At 39.7% G+C, this 21,087-nt stretch overlaps 1 protein-coding gene across 1 annotated transcript in view; it reads right to left on the bottom strand.

The window, feature by feature from the left end:
• Positions 1–261: 261 nt before the first annotated feature.
• The window catches only part of LOC150079011 (uncharacterized), an 86,601-nt gene continuing 65,775 nt past the window's right edge, over positions 262–21,087 (bottom strand). The window contains exons 4-8 of the mRNA XM_090382923.1: positions 19,327–19,584; positions 6,589–6,747; positions 5,393–5,539; positions 2,217–2,344; positions 262–1,746 (exon numbers count right to left, since the gene is read on the bottom strand). Of these exons, the coding sequence (XP_090239049.1) occupies positions 262–1,746; positions 2,217–2,344; positions 5,393–5,539; positions 6,589–6,747; positions 19,327–19,584 (2,177 nt within the window). The remainder of the gene's footprint in view (positions 1,747–2,216; positions 2,345–5,392; positions 5,540–6,588; positions 6,748–19,326; positions 19,585–21,087) is intronic.

The following is a 21,087-nucleotide window of genomic DNA, read 5'->3' on the forward strand; positions in this document are numbered from 1 at the left end:
TAACACGATTCGTCTTACTGAATATTGAGCTTGGTTGTACTTAGGAATGTATAAACAAATTTAAAAATATAGAATCAAGGTACAGAGCTTTATATTTTCAGTTATTATAAAGTTTTTGTTCATTAGAATTTAGCAAATTCGTAAGACGGACAGATTTGTATATTGACAGTTTTAACCTTAGAATCTTTAAAGATTCAAGACAATCGTTAGTGAATCAAAAGCATTAGGATCGTTAAGAAATCGCGACATTTATATTTCGTTTTATCGCAACGGAAAGTGATCTTGTAATAGGCCAATTTGTATTTTTGAGAAAAACGAAAGATCTAAAACTAAATTTTCCATAGCCATACGATTAGTACATGACCCTATGGAATTAATCAAAGCATAAGCCCTTTCTCCAGCATCCCAGTCTAATCGGATGAAGACCTTCTTTACTTTTGCCCACTTTCTAAGAAGCCTTCTCACTTCCTTACAATGATGTGTCAGGAGCGTTTCTGAATGTCTGTCTAAAAGTATTCTTATGGGATTGCCTTCTTCTTCTTCAATAGTTATAGGCCTTTCAAGCACGTAAGATGTCCGATAAAAGTTCTCCAAATTTCTGCCATACGCTAAACATGCGTATAATTTTATGGCGGCTTTCGTAATGTGTTCGCTTGCAATGTAGCATGAATTGCTCTCACCCATCTGCTCAACATATCCTGATGCTAAATATTTTATGAAGGACAAAATTAGTCTGCCTAATGACGTTGGGGCTCGTTTTGTTCTTTTCCGGATTTCTAATTCTAAATTCAGCAGCTTGCTCTTGAGGTTTTGGGTGCAAACACTAGAAGCGTGGTCCTTTACGCATGATCGGTGCTCAAGTAATAAATTTGCTAAAATATGGTTAGCCTGAGTTCGTACCGTCAAATGCCTACCAGGAAAAGTGCTATCTATTAGGTTTATTAAACTACTTGCTACTAAACGCTGCCTCCCTTTTGAAATAGTTTTCCGCACATCAATCAATTCTTCGGCTACTACCCACGGAAAACTAAGGAAACCCGATGACTTGCTGTAAGTTACCATATACCAAGCAGACGCCATTTTCCTCTGAACTTCTCTAAATTCATTTATCCTCAGTCTATTGTCAGAACGTAAAGCATCTAACTGCTCCCTAAATTTCATTTTTGTTCGGTGCTGTAACTTATTAACTTCTGCTTGTACACGAGAAAGAGGAATCCTTTTATCACTGTGATCATATGCACGTACCATTTCATCATAAATACATCCCACAAGGACGTCTTCTTCTCTTTTAATTTCATAAAAATTTAATATAGACATTAATTCTTTCTCATATTGCTTCTTCGCTTCCACGGCCAGAGTTTCATATTCCTCCCATCCAGGATAGGCAAATTTTAAATCACATTTCACAGTGATGTTTTTTCTACGCAAGTCACAAAGCGTAGCTACCATGACATTAGCATTTTCGTACAAAATTCCGTTAATTCTATGCGATAAATAGGAATTATTCCTCCAACCTTTTTCCATGAAATCTGGATAACAGATAGGTCTCTCGTGTTTGTTCAAAGGAGCCGATTCTCCCGTTTTACCAAAGTCCAAATAGAATGGGTATTTTCTGGCTATGCTAAGACATTTTGGAGAAAAAATGCCCTCAGGCTCACTGTCAGCAAAAGTCAGATGTGCGCTTCCTGCTCTTCCAACACAGTCCTGTTGCATATATTTGCAGACGAATTCTGCCATGTCATTCACCTGAAATAAGAACAACTAAAATGAGGAAAATCATCACACGATATTAGCATAAAAGAATTCGATTAAATGATTTCAATCACAACAGATTTAAAGTGGAAATCAGCGAAAGCAGAAATTTTGTTCTAAATTTGATACAAATTTCTTAAGTGGTTCTTAATTTAAGGATTGTAAATCTGTCAATTATACTGTAAAAGTCATGTAACTAAAATTTTTGGGTCAGTCTCCAAAGAAAGCTAAAAAATTATTTCTGCAGTGACTGGCACAAATTCACAAAAATATCTTTTTCTCTTGAAGGAATTTTATATTGTATATTTTATGAACATTTAAACAACTGCCCTTAAATACTCGAACGCTGATCAGTCTGAGTTATTAATATATAGTAAGGAAAATAATAGGCGAAAATGGGTGTTCATAAAAGACATTACATGAGTAATCTAAGAAATTTGCTTCTGTTCGTGCTACAGACTTACCGTAAAAGGTTTCTTTCTGGGTAGTTCTGACTTACTATCAGGAAAAAACATCGGCACATGATGAGGACCTGGAAAGATAAGATCTCTGAACCATATTACAGCAAACTCGTCCCCATCAAGATCGCCTCCTGTAACAAAAAAATTAATTTATTTTTATTAAACTGTCTGTAATAGTGGACATAGCGTGCATAGAGTGTGTTTGATAGGGGGTTCCTGTGGTTCCCACAAAGATGTTCACGGCGCAGGCAGAGACAGTAGAACAACATCTGTGATGCTGCCTGCAATAGTGAGAATGAAGGAGCCAGCTGAAAGGAGTACTTTAGAGAAAAGATGAAGGCAGAGAAAGCATAGGGACGCAGCAGAAAGGAAGGAACGCCAATGCGAAAACAAAGGAGGGGAAAATGCACGCTACAGATAGGGATGTTCCCAGAGAAGGACAGAGAAGTGCAAAAGCGTGAGTAAAAGTGCTGCCTGCTGCGAGAAATCATCTGGGAGGTTGAAGTATCGGTTGAATTTGACTACGAAAGTGTTCAAATCTCTCTCCAGCACCAGTACCAGTCACTGGTACTGGTGCTGGAGACTTGTCTGATGGAATGATCCGGGTGGTGGAGCAGAGCAGAGGTCGACCGTCAGAAAGGCCATCAAATTCCATCAGGGTGTTCTCTGGTCAGCTGGAAGATGTTGTTGTTTACGGGTTTTATGACGGAGCAGAAGCTGAGATTATAATACGCCAAGTGAAAACTGTATAAAATAAAATAAAAATGGTACAATGTTTTTTTTTTTCTTTTAAGAGTATTAGCGACTAAGGCCATATTGATCCGTATATGCTGTCCGTATTTTAAAATCGAGAAAGGAGTTCGACAAGGAGACACAATATCTCCGAAGCTGTTTACTGCTGTCCTTGAGGAAGCTTTCAGAAGATTAGACTGGTCGCAGAAAGGAGTCAATGTGAACGGAGAGTACCTAAACCATTTACGATTTGCAGATGACATTGTGGTCATAAGCCACGATCCCAAAGAATTAGAGGAAAATCTTAATCAGTTATGCACAGTTAGTAAGGATTTTGGACTAAAGATGAATATGGCTAAAACAAAAGTAATGATGAACAAGTATGCCACGGAAAGGGAAATAATGATTGAACGAGCAGTAATTGAAAAGGTGGAGTCATATACTTATCTGGGACAAGTTATTAGCTGTAATAATGATAAATGGCTGGAAGTCAAGAGAAGAATAAATTTTGGATGGATAGCATTCAGGAAATATAGTCACATACTGAAGAGTAATATCCCAGTTTGTCTGAAACGTAAAATAATGAATCAACGTATACTCCCCACCATGACTTATGGAAGTGAAACTTGGGCACTCACCAAAAGAATGGAAGAAAAGCTAAGAACTACACAGCGAAGAATGGAACGAATTATATTGGGAATCAGACTGTTAGATAAGAAGAGAAACACATGGATTAGGCAGCAAACTCAAGTAAAGGACATTCTTATCAAAACTAAAGAACTAAAATGGTCTTGGGCAGGATACATAGCTCGAAGACATGATGACAGATGGACTAAGAAAATAACAGAATGGTACCCAAGAGGAGCTAGAAGAAAACCTGGAAGACAAAGGCGGAGATGAATAGATGAAATTCATGAGTTTTTGAGTAGTGAATGGATGACCAGTGCTCAAAACAGAAGGAACTGGAAAGTTGCTGGAGAGGCCTTCATCCTGCAGTGGATTGAAAATGGCTGATGATGATGCTGTCCGTAAATTGCGCTTGTTCCGTGGTTGAATTTCTATTTGCTGGAAGAAAAAACCAAGCTATCCTCGCCTGATATCGACTAATTCAGCCACGTTGTGAAAAAGTTCCACAAAAATTTCTCCCTCACTGACGGGACTCGAACTCAGGTCTTTTCCACCTGGTGCGGGGACATCGATTTTTCCAACTGTGCTACCCACGAGGACATAGTATAATTAGTATAATATAACTAATATTATATTATATTAAAGAGTATACGATATAAAACAATAAAACATTCTAGATAAAACTGTATAAATTAATAAGGTGTACAAATTTTAAATATATCTGACATATATTCATTACCCGACAGACGATAAAACACCAAGCACGATAGATACCAATACGTCAAGTGACAGTGTCCTATAGGGAACCGAGTTATAACAGCTTTCGGTTCCTGCGCAGACTTGACTGACAATGTTCGATTACAGCCTTCATCTCGTATGACTTCCTTATAGCCTGCCCGTGCTATGAGTTTTGCTGGGAAACCCGGTTTCTCACTTATTAATTGCCTGCATTTTGCACAAAGAACTAGCAGGTAAGAGATAAAAAGTGTCAGGGATTTGGCTGCGGTGTCTGCCAAATAATTTCCTATGATCAATATGGTTGGAGATCTACCATAAACAAACGTCACATTTAAAGTGAGAAAGGAAGTGCAGCTTCTGCTATAACCGGGACAGGACTGGATGAGGAGTGAACCTCATCGATGATAAGGCCTGCAATGAACTGAGAGAATCGGTATGCGTAGTACATTTTTGGTTATGGATGGTTTCTATATATATTAGGCAACTTTGAATGTTGTTGACAGCATGCCCTTTATGCAGTTTTCGAATGACAAGGTATGTTTGTACTTTTGGTGGGTCCATATCTGCTTTCTGTCTCCTGTATTATCTGTATTATTTATAGGTCGGGCTTTCTCTTGAAGCCCTGAGGTAGCAGTTATTTTACTACTCATGTTTACTCTTTTGGCCCTGGGAGTGTTACTTTCCTCTCCCAGGTTTCCAGTCCCCCAACGTGGAGGCAAGAGCAGTGCCACCTAGTGACCAAGCGGCTACTGCGTTAGATAGATCAGTAAAAGTGAGAATAAGAGAAAAAAAGAAAGGTGAGTTTCCTTTTTGTGTCTTCACTTAGTAATTGTAATGCAAAGAGCTGTTTTACTAAAATAAAACGGAGTTAAGGATGAAAATTAATAAACTGGTATAGTTATCATTACTAATAAATCGCTTGGCACCTGGAACAGAGGGAAAGGGAGTGGACGCGGACGATCACTAATTTTCTGTTTTGAAATGGACATTGAGCAGTTTTCAAAGTTCATTTAGCAATCAGTGGATTCTAAATGAATATCACTGATTTTATTACGTATCATACCATCATTACAAATGCTTACCTCCCATCTCGTCTGGATGCGGCCTGTTACCGAGCGAAGGAAACACGACGCAGTCTTTAATGTGGCGAAGTTCAGGCACATCAATCGCTCGAAGTTTGCGAATATCTCCTGGGTGTAAGGAAGGACTTCTGCTCACTAGCACAGGCCCTGCATAAAAGAGAAAAATAGACTCTTTTAGAACTGTTGTGGAGGTCCTTGTCATTATCATTAAAATAATTAGTTTCTGAATCTAACCTGTTAGATTCAAAAACTTCCCAAAAACATGAAGCATGATGTGCTATTTCTATCAGATGAATAAGTACCTGAAACTTAGTATAAGGGAGTCAGCTAGTAGATGAAATCATAATAGTGCCCCTAGGCGATGTCTGTTTCTTGTGGCAAAGCAGAACATAGTGGTGGGAGACCAGCGTAGGACAACAGAATGTACAATCCCAGCCTCCAGACTAAATTTCTGAACGCGCCACTGGTGACCACCACAGGAAAATTGACTGAAATTGTATGTTTTGATGGTTAGGTTCTACCTAACCATCATAACGGAGTCATAAAGGTGGTAACTACTGTGTCATTCTTCTCTGATTAAGGCAAGGACCTCATTTCAGATTAATGAAAAATAATTTAATACTGCATGCAACAGGGAAAGAGATCACTGCTTAACAAATTATCACAGCACATACCTGAATTCAATATATGAATGATGTCCATGTAAGGAAAAAAAAAAAACAGTAAATACCGTTGCGATAACAGACATATTTTATTGTGCTATCATTGCACTTTTTATATAAAATCCAAGAGATAGCGATAACAGAGATCTCATACCGGACATTAGTGTTTTTAATCTTTGGACATTGTAATAATGTTCAAGGATTAAATACACGAAATTATATGGACTTCCGATATTCTATAGTTCTATATGCAGTTAGCCGTATATAAGATTCTTGAAAGAACAGTTCAAAATTAAGAGCCATATCAGCTTTTTGTCTACTCATGAAGCTGACATCGTCACAGTTTTGAGTACTTGGAAATATATATTCTATAACCTGCTCAATCGGAAGTGTTAGTAATGAATTCCTGCAACAGAAGGCAACTGGCCATTTTACTTTATCTGTAAATTTTTAGATCATTTGTAAAAATTAGCTATATTATATTTGAATCAGAACATAGAGATGACGATCAAAAAGGTTCTTTTATTTACTTACCATTAAGAATAAGAAGTTCTGATGAGTTGTTTCCCAGTTCTTTAGAATACTGGACAAAGACCTGGCCATATTTCAAGATGCCATGCTCATCCAGAACACCAAGCATATTTCTTCCGTACAAAGGTGGCACCAAAATATTCGATCTGGAACGCATGTTTACTGTAAACAAAAAAAAAAAAAAACAAATTAATAAGTATCCACATGAACCTTGGAGCTGCGAAATCAATCAAAAGTATTCTGGTGGTGTATTACACATTACTACACGAACTGCTCTCCTGATTAATCTGTTACCAGTTACACCGGCGTGAATGATAACAGATTTTCATACACGTTATTAGATTTTTTCAGGAGATGCGAGGTGATGGCACTAAAGAGTCTAACGAGATTCTCCTGGAAAGCAGTCCCCAATTAATGTTCTGAGGGATGGATGACAATTTGACATTTGTCTACCAGATGTTGTTCTTGTTATGGTAGTTTCAGGCGCAAGGGCTATTTGAGCCATATTGCGACTCCCAAAGTAATTGAGGTTACATAAGAAAACTATCCGGTGAGCGGTTATAAACGGTCATGCATTTGAATTTGTTTCAAACAGAAAAACAATTAAGGCAGATTTGCGTCTTTACCTGTGATGCGGTTGAGTGAAAAAGGTCCTTGCAGTTCTGATTGTGTGTTTGGGGATTTATTAGGCGCATCGCCATATGTGGCCATAGTGCTCCATACGTGTGGTTAGTGTGTATGCTATTTCTTCTTGGATAAAGTTAACAGTAAAACTATTACCAGTAGATTTCTTTTTAACTAGTTAAATGAGGTGGTATACATTAATCATTTTGAGAAAAGTAAAAATGCTCGAGACCTTTGTTTTATTATCGAAAAGTGAAGTAGGTGTAAGAGGGTCTTCTGTTGTGGCTGGAGTAAAAAGATTCTGGCCTTCTCTTGTATATTTTGTGCATTCAACAAGGATATGTTTTACTGAAAGCACAGTGTTACGGTGATCACACTGAGGGAGTATCTCTCCCTTTAAATTATAATCATGAGTAACATTAGTGTGACCTATTCGCAGACGAGCTAGTATCACCTCTTGTTGTCTAATTGAACTGATGCTGGAATGCCATCGCTCAAGATTTTGTTTAATACTTCGAAGTAGATTTATTTTATAGTCTATACTTCGAAGCTTATTGTTAAGTTGTTACTGCCATGATAACTGCAATTGGCACACGCATTTTTCCTGGATTATTGGTCTATAGTCTTAATAAGGTTGGTTGGTTATTAGGAGTTTTATGGCGCATCAGCATCTAAGGCTATTGTGCGCCAAGTCTAAAGGTATAAAATATAAATATATAAGAAATATGTAAAAATACACAATAAAACAGCATATGGCATAAACACAGTTACAGTGTATTAAATATTGAAGAAATCTAAATAAAACTATACAGATTAATTAGTTGTAAAACCTTGACACATTGTCGTCGTCCGATAAAATCTGCCTGAGAGTATAAGGCCCAGAAAGATGGATAAAACATAAACGGCGTTAATTACTAAAAATTTACATTCTACTAAAATATGACGAATAGTTAAACTTGCTTTACAATGTCTACACACAGGACGATCATCAACCCTCAGAAAATACGAATGCGTCAGGTGAGAATGTGCTATGCATAGCCTAGCAAGAATACTTCTGCCCGGCGAACACTGCACTGACTAGAATGCCAATGCATTATTACAGGCTTAATTTCATTCAGCTTGTTGGTAAGGCACCCATTCCAAGACTCTTCCCAACGCGCTCATAAATTTTTGTGGATCAGTTGCTTGCAGTCTGTATAGGGGACTGATTTTGATTTAATTTGATTTTTTATGGCGCATTGGCAGCTAAGGCCATAATGCGCCAAGTCAAATTTAAAACGCTACTAAACATTTTGGTAGCCAAAGCTACCACGTCAAGCAGTTAATTATTGTCAAAAGATACAAAGTAAAAGTATAAAAAGTATAAACCTTAGATACTTGTATAAAAATTAATAGATTGTAAAAAGGTAAAAACGTCGGACATATTGTCTCTGTCACCTATAATCTGACTGAGTGTCACCTATAATCTGGCTCAGTCAAATTATTAAAAGCATTAAAACACAAGCGACGTGCTTCTATAAAAACAGGACATTCTATAAAAGGATGACTAGCGGTTAAAATAACGTTACACATCTACCACATAGGTGGGTCATCCGCCGTCAGCAAATAGGAATGTGTTAGATGACTATGACCTATGCGGAGCCGAGCAAGAACAACTTCCTCTCTTCGGACCCTGCGTAGACTGGACTGCCATTGCGAAATTACAGGCTTTATGTGATGTAGTTTATTTGTGGCCTGTCCGTGCCAAGAATCTTGTCATTGGGAGAGTAAATTAGAACGTATTATTTGCCTGTAGTCTGTATAGGGGACTGACAGGCAATGATTATCCAGGGAAATGGCTGATTTGGCAGCGGTATCAGCTAATTCATTTCCCTGGATCCCAATGTGGCTTGGGATCCAGCAAAAGCGAATATCAAATTCTAATTCCACGAGAGAAAAAAGAATCTTCCGGATCCTGGACAGGATCGGATGAGGGTTAAAACTCACCGATACTAGAGCCTGTAATACGCTCAATGAATCGCAATAAATCATATACCTCTGGTAGTCGCAATTTTTAATGTGATCTAGGGCTGTTTGTATAGCATGCAACTCTGCAGTATAAATGCTAGTTTCTTGTGGGATCTTATAGGATAATGTTTTGTGAGGGAACACAACGGCAGATCCTACATAGCATTCTAACTTTGAGCCATCTGGCAGAAAGTCAGAATACTGCTGTCTATGTAATGCAAAGAGTTGCTGGTAGACAGATGGCGGTGTAGTAGCCTTCTCCCAGATCTTAAGGGAGAAGTCACAAGTTGAAAAATAAGCATGCCAGGGTGGAAGGAATTGCCTTGGTGACTGGGCAACGTTGTCTACCGTCACGTTTAGCTCATTCAGCAGCCCTTGAATGCGAATACCAAAAGGTTTGTTGGCAGTTAGACGGGGGTTTTCCCAGCGCGGCTCAAAAACGGATGAGGTGGCGAAGCGTTATGTAGAAAATGCCATCTGGTCCAGCAGAATTATTTCTAGAATTCTGGAGAGCTTCTTTGAGTTCATTCATAGTGAACGGAAGGTTATAAGAATAATATTGTTTTGTAACAAAGTTAATTTTATATTTTTCCACGGACATTTTTTTGCGTCTAAATGAGTCTTCATAAGATTGAGATGATAAAGTGACTGCAAATGTTTCTGCTAAAGCCTCTGCAATATCAGTTGGAGAAGAAATATCTGTTCCTTTCCAGAACAGGATTGGGGCTTTGGTTTGTTGACACTTTCCACTGAGAATGCGGATCTTTCTCCAAATTATTCTGGGGTCAGTGTTTCTGCTGATGGTAGAACCGAATCGAATCCACGCATACTGTTTAGCTTTTCTACGAATTCGGCGTGCTTCAGCTTTCAGCCGTTTATAGTTTATAAGGTTCTCCATTGTAGCATTTCGGCGAAAAATGTTCCAAGCTTTGTTTTGTTTCCTTTTGGCAAGATAGCAATCCCTTGTCCACCAACTATTATACCTTTGTTTCGTAAGGTAACTTTTGGTATTGCGCTGACAGCAGCTCCAAGTAGTTCTTCTGCTATATGTCTAGTGGCATTATTAATAGGTGCAGTAAGAATCAAATGGTTATCAAACTGCACTGTTTCGAAAACTTCTCCCAGTTAGCTCGGTGAAAATTCCACGTAATTCTTTGGTTAGATGTATAGTTTGTATCCGTCTGTATTTTGCAAATTAGAGGAAGATGATCACTGTTGTGAAGGTCAGTTAATACTGTCCAATCAAAGCTAGGATAAATGGACGAGGAACATATGGACAGATCCAGAGCAGAGCTAGAATCTGTAGGCAAGTGGATATAAGTATGCACACATTCAGTAGTGTTAAGTGATGGTTATCAAGTACAGTTTCGATCATAATCCCTCTACGATCCATGTTCGGGGAACCCCACAAAGGATGATGAGCATTTAGATCACCTAGAAAGCATACACGTTGGGGCAGTTGATTAAGTAAGTTGTCAAGTTCTGCAATGGAACATGAAACGTTTGGTTATATATAAATGGAGATAAGAGTGAGATTAATTCCTAGAATACGAACGGCTACTGCTTCTAGATTAGTGGAAAGCTGAACGGGTTTAGAAGGTACATTACTACGAACTAATATTGCTACTCCTCCTCTTGCTGGAGACTCAGAACATCTGTCACGTATATATAGCGTATACCGTGAGAAGTGTGGGCTATAATCTGATGATAAATAGGTTTCCTGTAGACAAATACATGCAGGATCATGCTGGGGCTGTTGTTGTTGTTGTTGTTGTTGTGTTTAACGACACATAGGCTGCTAGGGCCATATTGTGTCTTTCTAATAGTGAATATAACTATATTTTATGGTATATTCCTATACGATTTAGGAAAATAAATAGTTCTTTTTCATTAGAATCATCACCCAGAATCTGTAATAAATTTATTGATGACTGTGTATTAGCTATTGATTTAAAGGTGTTTAAGCGGATATTTTGAAAGTAGGGACAGTCCACTAACAAATGGCGAATGGTCAGTTGTACTTGACAGAATGTACATTGTGGAGCGCTGTCACTAGTTAATAGATATAGGTGAGTGAGGTGCGTATGCCCAATCCTTAGCCTTCCTAAAATTATTTCATCTCGCCTGTTTTTGCTGAAGCTGGATTGCCATAGCTTTGGTTCCGGTTTTATTTGGTAGAGTTTATTTCCTGAATAACCTTTCCAGATTAATGACCAACTGTTATAACATGCTTTACGGATAATGTATTTGTAATCTGTATATGGAACTTGAAAATTCTGCGAAGTGGTGGTTTCTGGTTGTTTGGCTGCATGATCCGCTCTTTCATTGCCAGCTATTCCAGAATGACCTGGGATCCAGCAGAATGTCACAGTTTGGTTTAATTCCTTACAGGCAAGTAGCTTAGAATGAATCTGTTTTATTACAGGGTGAGAAGAGTTGTTACCACTTATTATAGCAGTGACAGCACTGAGTGAGTCGGTGTATATTAAACTGGTTGTAATTAAAAATTCAGTTATCCGGTCGAGAGCTAAATTAATAGCATAAAGCTCAGCAGTAAAGATACTGCATTCTGTTGGTAATGAAACAGAAATGGTGAATGAAGGGAAGACTGCTGCAGCACCTACTTGAGTCTCAGTTTTTGATCCATCTGTATAGATTTTGCAGGCCTCTGAGTTAGAAGAGTGAGTTTCATGTAATTGTGCAATATTGGAGGGCGACAAGGTGTTCTTACCCCACTGTTGAAAATAACCGTCGTAATTAACAGAAATATTTGTCCAAGGCGGATCAGGAGGTGTCATGTCCTGAAATATATTGCTGATGTCTATATTCCATGCTTGAGTGAGTTCTCTAAGTCTAAGTGCAGCAGGTCGGTTTTCATTTGGCTTACTGTTGTAAAATGACTCCCATTCGGTATTATACAGATATTTCCAACTAGGGTGGGAGGGCAAACTGCGAATTTTTGCGGCAAACATCAAAAGTAATGTTTTCCTCCGAAGATGTAAAGGTGGCTCATGAGCTTCGATATAAAGGCTCTGAACAGGGGAGGTTCTGAAAGCTCCTAGAGAAACTCTCAGCGCACTGTGCTGGATCGTGTTTAATCGCTCTAAAGTAGTTCTTCTCGCAGAGTCATACACTGGAGAGCCATAGTCTAAGCGGGATCTGATGAGGGCTCGATAAAGATGGATCAGGGTATGTCGATCAGCACCCCATGACATAGATGACACACACCGGAGAATATTCAACTTTTTCAAGCAGATAGTTCTAAGATAAGATACATGTGCTTGAAAGTTCAGTTTCTTATCAAGTACGAGGCCAAGAACACGGACAGTGTGAACAAGAGGAATTGAAATGTTATTGATCTTTAGCTCAGGATCGGGATGCAGTGACCGTAATTTGCAAAAATGAGTAGTGGTGGATTTCTGCTCAGCTAGGCGGTATCCATTACGTAAGGTCCACGATTCTATTCTGGAAAGAGCAATTTGTAACTGTCTTTCAACAGTATTCATACTTTGTGACTGACAGGATATGGTGAGGTCATCTGCATACATGTATATTTGTATGGATTTTGGAAGTTCTTCCAATATGTGGTTGACCCGAATAGCAAATAGGGTAGCACTCAGTATGGAACCCTGAGGAACACCCTCTTCTTGAATGTGAGTTGCTGATAGCATGTTTTGGTATCGGACTTGAAAGGTGCGTAACCTTAAAAAGTTCTGGATGAATTGTGGAAGGTAGCCTCTCAACCCCAACTGATGTATATCTTTAATAATACCATGACGCCAAGTGGTATCAAATGCTTTCTGAATATCTAGGTTCACCATCACCAGATGTTGTCTCATGACAAAAGCGTTACGTATGTTAGATTCAATTTTGAGTAGTAAATCTAGGGTAGATCTGTTTTTACGGAAGCCATATTGGTGATCGGAAAGAACGTTTTGGGAGTCTAGCACCCACATGAGCCTCTTATGCACCATCCTTTCAAAGATTTTGCCCAAACAGCTTGTCAAGGATATTGGTCTGTAATTCTCAATTATGGAAGGATCTTTACTTGGTTTTAGAATAGCACAAATGTAGGAATGACGCCATGAGAGAGGATATGTATTTTCTGAGAAGATCCGGTTATAAAAGAGTAATAGTATGTAGAGATCGGCTTCACATAGATTCTTCAGCATACTATAGTGAATGCCGTCTGGTCCTGCTGCACTATTTGGAGATTTGCTCAAGGATTCTTTGAGTTCAGCTATAGAAAAGGGTTGATTATACGGAAGTGAGAGTCTAGTTGAAAAATTAAATTTATGACGTTCCTCAACAGATTTAATGCGTTGAAAGGAGGTGACATAAGAAGAGGAGGCGGAAATGTTATAGAAAGATTCTGCTAAAGCATTTGCAATGTCAGTAGAAGAGGATAGGTCCTGTCCATTCCATTGTATTATCGGGGACTGCTGCGGAGGAAATTTTCCATTGAGAGCTTGTATTTTTTTCCATATAATTCGTGTGTCAGTATTTTTGTTAATAGTTGATGCAAAGTTTATCCAGGAGTCACGTTTTGCTTTCATTCTAATTTGCCTTGCTTTTGCTCTGAGTTTTTTGTATAAAATTAGGTTGGCAGTAGTTGGGCATTTGCGGAACCGGTTCCAAGCACGGTTTTTTTCTACTTTAGCTTTAGAGCAATCCGTATTCCACCATTGGTTTTTGTGTACATGTTTGCATTGGTCTGATTTTGGGATGGAAATTTCTGCTGCATATAGGATTTGGCTGGTAATGTGGTCAGTTACGTCATCAATATGTTGATGTTGAACATATTGAGTGTCGAGAAGGACACAAGCTGAGTAGTTTACCCAGTCTGCTTTATAAAAATTCCAAGAAGTACGGCCTTTTGGACATGACACAGCTTGGGTTTCAATTGAATTGATAATAGGAAAATGGTCGCTGTGGAATGGATCATTCAACACTAACCATTTCATGCTTGCAAAAAGAGATGCTGAACAGATGGACAAGTCTATGGCTGAGGTTGTACCTGTAGGTAGTTGTATATAAGTTGGAGAGCCAGAATTCAGCAGAGTCAGGTTATGGTTATCCAGGAATGATTCAATTAATTGGCCTCTCCTATCCATGGTGGAAGATCCCCACAATGGATGGTGGCCGTTGAAATCGCCGAATAAGCAGACAGGAGGCGGCAGTTGTGCGATTAGATTGTCAAGTTCAGCCTGGGAGCAAGGATAATTGGGCGAGATATAAATGGATGCAAGCGTTAATGATATTCCCAATGCCATCCGAACTGCAACAACTTCTAAGGAAGTTTGTAGCTGGAGATGTTTTGACGGTATAGTAGATTTTACAAGAACAGCTACGCCCCCACGGGCAGGACCATCAGAATCTCTGTCTCGTCTAAACATGGTGTAATTTTTGAATCTGAGAGAGACTTTTGGTGATAGAAATGTTTCCTGTAGGCATACACCTACTGCATTTGTTTGAAAAAGTAAATCACTCAGGTCATCAAAATTACTACGTAATCCTCTACAATTCCATTGTATGAATTTATTCATTGTTTGGATTTGATTGAATAAGATTGATCTGACTGTTTTTTCTGAGAGGGTTTCAGTCTGCTTTGTTTTGATTTTTCATTCTTTGAAAAGGTTGGGCGTCCTGTTTCTATGGTATCATTAGCATATAATTCTAAAACTGACTCTTCATCCTCTGGTTGAATATCAATTTCCATTTTCCTATTGCATTGTTTCCCTTTTTCTTGGTCTTCAACATTTGCTGATTTTACTGTTTCGGGCAATGATGAGATAGCATCACTTGGGATACTAATTGGTGTATTGTTGGTCTCATTGACTGTAAGTTTCTTTTTGGATGTTAGCAGTGCAGTTTTGGCCCAGGTGGAAAAAGAACTGCTTGGTTCTATGGAGACATCTGTTTGTGTTGCAATTGAGCGGCTACTTCTGGTCACTGATGCGTATGATCTGCTAGGCATGGTTAACAGCACTTGCTTTCTTGCTTCAGGATATGTAACTTTATGCTCCACTTTATATTTCTGGATTTTTTTCCCTGTTTTCCAGAGGTCACATGCTTTAGAAAATGCAGGGTGGCTTTCTTTACAGTTTGGGCAAGTGGGAGTGGAAGCTGTACAGTCTCCTTGGGAATGCTCCTTGGAGCCACAAATAGGACACACAGCATCGCCTCTGCATGCAGTCTGTGCATGGCCGTACTTCTGGCACTTAAAACAGCGAATGGGATTCGGGATGTAAGGTCTAATCTTGCAGTTTAAATAACCTGCTTTGACAGAAGATGGAAGATTCGGAGTGCTGAACGTCAAAATAATGGACCTAGTTGGTAGTAGGTTGCCATCTTTTTTGGTCATTATTCTCCGTGCATGTGTCACCTTTTGTTCGCTAAGCTCTTGTACTATTTCTTCTTCAGAAACAGTTAATAGGTCCCATTCACTGATAACGCCTTTAGACGTGTTCAGGGTGTTATGGGGCGTAACTGACACTGGAATATTGTTGAATGTTGTTAAATTTAACAATTTTTCCGAATGAGATGTTTTTGAGGTTTCAATTAAAAGGTCTCCTGATTGGAGACGCTTCACCATTTTAGGGGATCCAACAACCGATTCTAAACATTTCTGTATCAGAAAAGGCGATAGCTTGCCGACAGGTTGTGTGGACAATGAGTGCATTATGAGAAATGCTGGCATATCTGAAATCTGTTTTTCCGTCCGAAGTCTCTTCGGACGATTGGACTCGTGTTCTGAGACAGAGTTAACAACTTTGCCACCTGTGGGCTCCAGAGATGGATATTCATTACAATCCATCGTTGCTCCTTTTAGCCCTGGAAGAGGGAAATCCTTCTCCCAGATTACCGGCCCCGCCACGTGGAGGCAGGAGCGGTGCCAACCAGTGACCAAGCGATCAGCAGAAGAGGAGAGCAGTACGAATGCTGGGGCATTAAGTATTTTAATTCGTCAAGATTTCTTCTTAGTCCTCGACAATTCCATTGAATAATTTTCTGCATTACTTGGGTTTAGGTTAGGTGGATTGATCTGATCGTTTTTTTCCCTCGATCCTGTTTATATTTCTCTCGCTTTGAAAATACTTTGCGAGTAATATCCATCTCATCATTAGCATGAAGCAGGAGAACGGCATCTTCATTATCTAACTTCTCATCGATTTCCATAGTTCGTTCAGTTGGTTTATTTTGTGTACGATGAGCATCTTTCTCCTTTGATAATGTGCCTGAGTTGGGAACGTCTTGTGGCTTGGATGGCTTTGTATTAGTAACATTTGATGGACCCTTTGTCTTTGTTGCTGTCAGTGTCTCACCATCCGCAAGGATGGATCTAGCCCATTGAGTAAGAGATAATTTAGGAGGAATAGTAATATAAGTCTGTGTAGAAAATTCTTTAGTGTTTTTGACTGCATTGGAATATGTTTTGGCAGGCATCACATTTAGTATCTGTTTACGTGCCTCTTGGTAAGATACATTTTTGTCTGCCTTGTACTTCATTATTTTCTTTCCCATTTTCCATAATTCGCAAGTTCTAGAATATGCGGGGTGAGTACCCTGGCAATTGGAACACTTTTGCATTGCTGCTGTACATTCAGTTTGCGAATGGTCTGATGAGCCACACTGGGGACAGATTGTCTTACCTTGGCATGCTGTTTGAGAATGACCATACTTCTGGCATTTAAAGCATCTAAGTGGATTTGGTATATAAGGTCGGATCTTACAGGAAAGGTAGCCAGCTTTTACTGATTCTGGGAGATTCGAACTGCTGAAGGTAAGGATAACATTTCTTGTGTGTGTAAGGACACCATCTTGTTTGGTCATAGTTCTCTTAGCACCGACAACACGTTGTGCTTTAAGTTCTTCGGCAATTTCTTCCTCAGAAACATTAAGGAGGTCCCATTCCGAGATGACTCCCTTTGAGGTGTTCAAAGTTCTGTGCGGGGTAACCGAAATGGGAAGGCCTCCGAAGGTCGTTTGCTTCAGGAGTTGTCTAGAATGACTCGGATTGGAAGTCTCTATAAGAAGATCTCCTGAGCGAAGGCGTTTGACAATTTTGGGAGTATCTGCTACAGCCTCTATGCTTTTCTGCACAAGAAATGCCGATAAGCTACTAAGAGGTTTCGTTGATAAAGAGTGTAAAATTAGAAAAGCAAGTCATGTGAAAATTAGAAAAAGTAGGTCATGTGAAGAATCATCTTTTTTGATTCTTTTTGCTTGAGATGACTCAAGTTCATGCGAGCACGTAGGCTCTACAGTCGGTGATATTAATGGATCCATAATTGCTCCTTTTCGCCCTGAGTATTGGATTTATACTCAGACTACCAGCCCCGCCACGTGGAGGCAGGAGCGGTGCCACCAGTGACCAAGCGATACGAGATTAGTGGTTAGTTTGTTAGAGAAATTGGTTATATATATATATATAAAAGAGAAAGGTGTCTTTCCTTCCTTTATACGAAGCTTAGTTCTTTATTTAGAAAAAGGCAAAATTAAATAACTTTAAATAAAAAGGGTTTTAACAATCTCTACAATCTGTCGCTTAGAGAAAAGACGCTTTCAAATCACTTTGGAAATATCGCTATGATCACTCGCTTGGCACTCGGGGCGGCCATGAGGTTTGTTATGGTTGATCTATTTGCGACTGCGAAATGGAACTGTTTCGGCTTCTGTGGCATTAGCTTTTTGTTTAATGCTGGAAGGAGTACCTTTACAAGAAGTCTGAGGAGGGTGGAAGAAGTTGAGATTGTTCTGAAATCTTTTAGGCTTGTTGGCGCTTTAATTTTGGGCGGTGGCCTCAGAGAGTATTCCATTGAGCAGGAAAAACTCGGGTGGAAAGAACAGAGTTGCAGATTGAGAATAATGCATCTAGGATATAGGGGCTAAGGCACTTAATTATGAAATGAGGTATCTTTTCACGGCTTGCAGTACTAGATGGACGCAGCGAGTTAACAGCATATATCAGTTGCTGTCTTGTGAGGGAAGTTTTGAAAAGGTCATCAGTAGGAGCAAATTGAGAGTTTTGGAGAGGAATTTCAGCAGAAGCGGAATAGGCTTTGAATCTTGAAATGTAGTCCATCCAGTTATCTAGATCAAGATTTGAATTAATGAGACTGTGTCTGGATGAGTATGGCGCTTTTCCTTTAGACAAGGTAGCATCGGTGTATCTCTTTATTGCTGGTGCCTTGAGTCTTCTATAAATCACACGGAAAAACGCTTGGCACTCGGGGCCCTCCGGAACGACCGCAAGGTCAGGGCAGTTTCCAAAAATCAATCAGTACAAATGTTAATCGTATTTGGTAGTCCCGGGCTTGAACCCTGGTCCACTCAAAGAGCGTGTATTACTGCATTTGCGCTCCTGACTATTCGGCTACGTCAAGGCAGTGGACACTGCATCCCAATGATGCTAATCTGGAGATACAGCAGCAGCATACTGGGTGATCTTTCAACATGTACAAGTGCCCATATTGAGGGGAGGAGTTTATCATATGAAACACATGAAAGTTATTATACACTCTGAATAATGGAAGTATAATCTATATAATAAATCGCTTTATAGCCCATGCTATAAAAACGTCACAATATACGTACTAGTATTCTTTAAATTTTCGATGAATTCAAAAGAGTGTGTGTGTGTGTGTGTGTGGTATGGTTGTTTATTGGCACATTAGCTGCGATGACTATAGTGCGCCTATTCATAGTTATATCAGAAAATAATAAAGAACGTAACAATTCAAATTCATTTTAGTTCCCAGAGCTATTCATAAAAGATTATACACTCTAATTTGTTTCAGAAAGCAGAAAAGTTCCTTAATGTTGGCCTCCTCTCCCATGATATAATGTAGTGCCAGCGGTTCTTGAAGATTAGCCATATTTTGAAGTGTTGAAGAACGATGTGGTTGATAGTGTGGACAGTCAATCAAAATATGTTTGACTGTTAGATGTTCAGAGCAGTGTGAACACTGAGGAGAATCATTGCCGGTGAGAATTCAAAAGAATCTTGAGGTTCAGTAAATGGTTAGAGGATACAAGAAACGACAAAGATCGGAGATTAATAATAACAACTAATTATGAACAAGGTGATTATTATTTCGATAATCTTACCCATTATGTTCTTGTATACTGAAAGCAGCAGGGACCGAAAGAACGGCTCGTCTGTGAGTGAAACACCACATTGAACAAGCTGCCTAAATGGCATCTCTGTGCTAATCGTACTTTTGAGTAGGTCTGCTGCCTTGCTCTCATAAATTAGGGCATCGGTGAGCTGCAACACCGCATCCTGCTGCAACTTGATAAACGCAACCTTTGGCACTCCAAGTTGCTCTAAAATGGTAATGAGCGGCCTGTTCAAGTACACAGCTCCTACAAAAAAAAGGAAAGTTATTGACATATGGGTACCGTTGAATAAAAAATAAATTAGACATAAAAAAACAATTTAGGCAACCCATTCAGTACGTTGCATTTCATGTGCATTAGATATTTATTTCTAAAATTAATTGATTTTTTTTCTCTTTTATAAATAATTAACAGAAGTAAACAATAAATAAAGAACTACGTTGTAAACTAAGGGGAGTAAATTGTATCTTGTAAATTAATTACTCAGTAATGCACTAATAATATGTAAAAGTAATTGTTTTCACTACCCCCCGTCTTAAGTGGTGTATTAGAACTGGACCCCTCACCCACATGGATCCTCGCTTTCTGATAAGTTAATGGATGATGGACGATTCGGTGTATTAAAGGTCAAGATTAAATTGCGGGTACGGATCAGATTGCCATATTTTCTGGTGGAGATTCTCCACTGGTCTCAGCGCACAGCTGCACACGCCCGATTCTAATGATATAAACCCTGAAACCAAGACAGGAGGGTTAGATCCCAGTGATACTAATCTGTAAGCAGAGAAGCATCACTGGGAGGTCCCCTCATCACGTACAAGTGCCCATGTCGAGGGGCTGAAACCTCGGCTGTTAGCGTTGTATCCCGGTGACATATGAAATTGGTAAGGTCGTCAACATATACATATGTTTGCACTGTTTCTGGACCCCTCGACGTGGGCACCTGTACGTGGTGAGGGGACCTCCCAGTGACGCTGCTGGACTTCCAGACTAGCATCACTGGGATCTAACGCCCACACCTAGGTTCCGGGCTTACATCAATGGAATCCGGCGTGTTTGCCGTGCGCTGCGACCCGTGGAAATTCGGAAAGGGGGATCCTGGTGGTTGAGGGGCCCACCAGCTTCAATACACCACTTTGGCCCCTGCTACGACAAGACGGGTGGTCCTGGAAGGCCCGGCTAGGATCAATCGGCTAGTAGGATCGCCTGCGAGGGTCAACCGTGTCAATGCCACGCCCATACCCCTCACGGTCCGAGGGACAGGATTCAGGCTGGCGGCGGTACGGGTATAGTGTCTGGGTAGCCCTGGCGTCCCACTCCCGAGCGCATTTATTGCATGCCGGGTAGTGGGCGTCCCTTTGGGCTCCGTGGTGGGTGGGGAGCCCGGGCACTGAAAAATTTAAAAATCTCTATGAATCCTGAGAAACATATTCCTTCAGGGGCCCCAACCCGGTCCCTATCTGAAACTATAGAAAACGATACTGATAGCAGTATTGCTACAAAGAGGCAGCGAACAGAAATATCATCAGGGCCTGTTCCAAAATTTTTAATTATTCATTCCACCACTGAAAAACCGATTGGCAAAATGTCGCCCTTCTTCATACAGAAAGGGCTAGATGGGTTAGTAGGGTCACCCAAATCAGTTAAGAGGCTCCGTTCTGGAGACCTCTTAATTGAAACCAAAACTGACAGGCAGTCTGAGCAGCTACTCCGTGCAACATCAATCGGAGGAGTACACATAACAGTGAC

Source organism: Mastigoproctus giganteus, chromosome 10 (assembly GCF_048544385.1).
Source record: "Mastigoproctus giganteus isolate SK-2022 chromosome 10, ASM4854438v1, whole genome shotgun sequence".
Lineage (NCBI taxonomy): Eukaryota > Metazoa > Arthropoda > Arachnida > Uropygi > Thelyphonidae > Mastigoproctus > Mastigoproctus giganteus.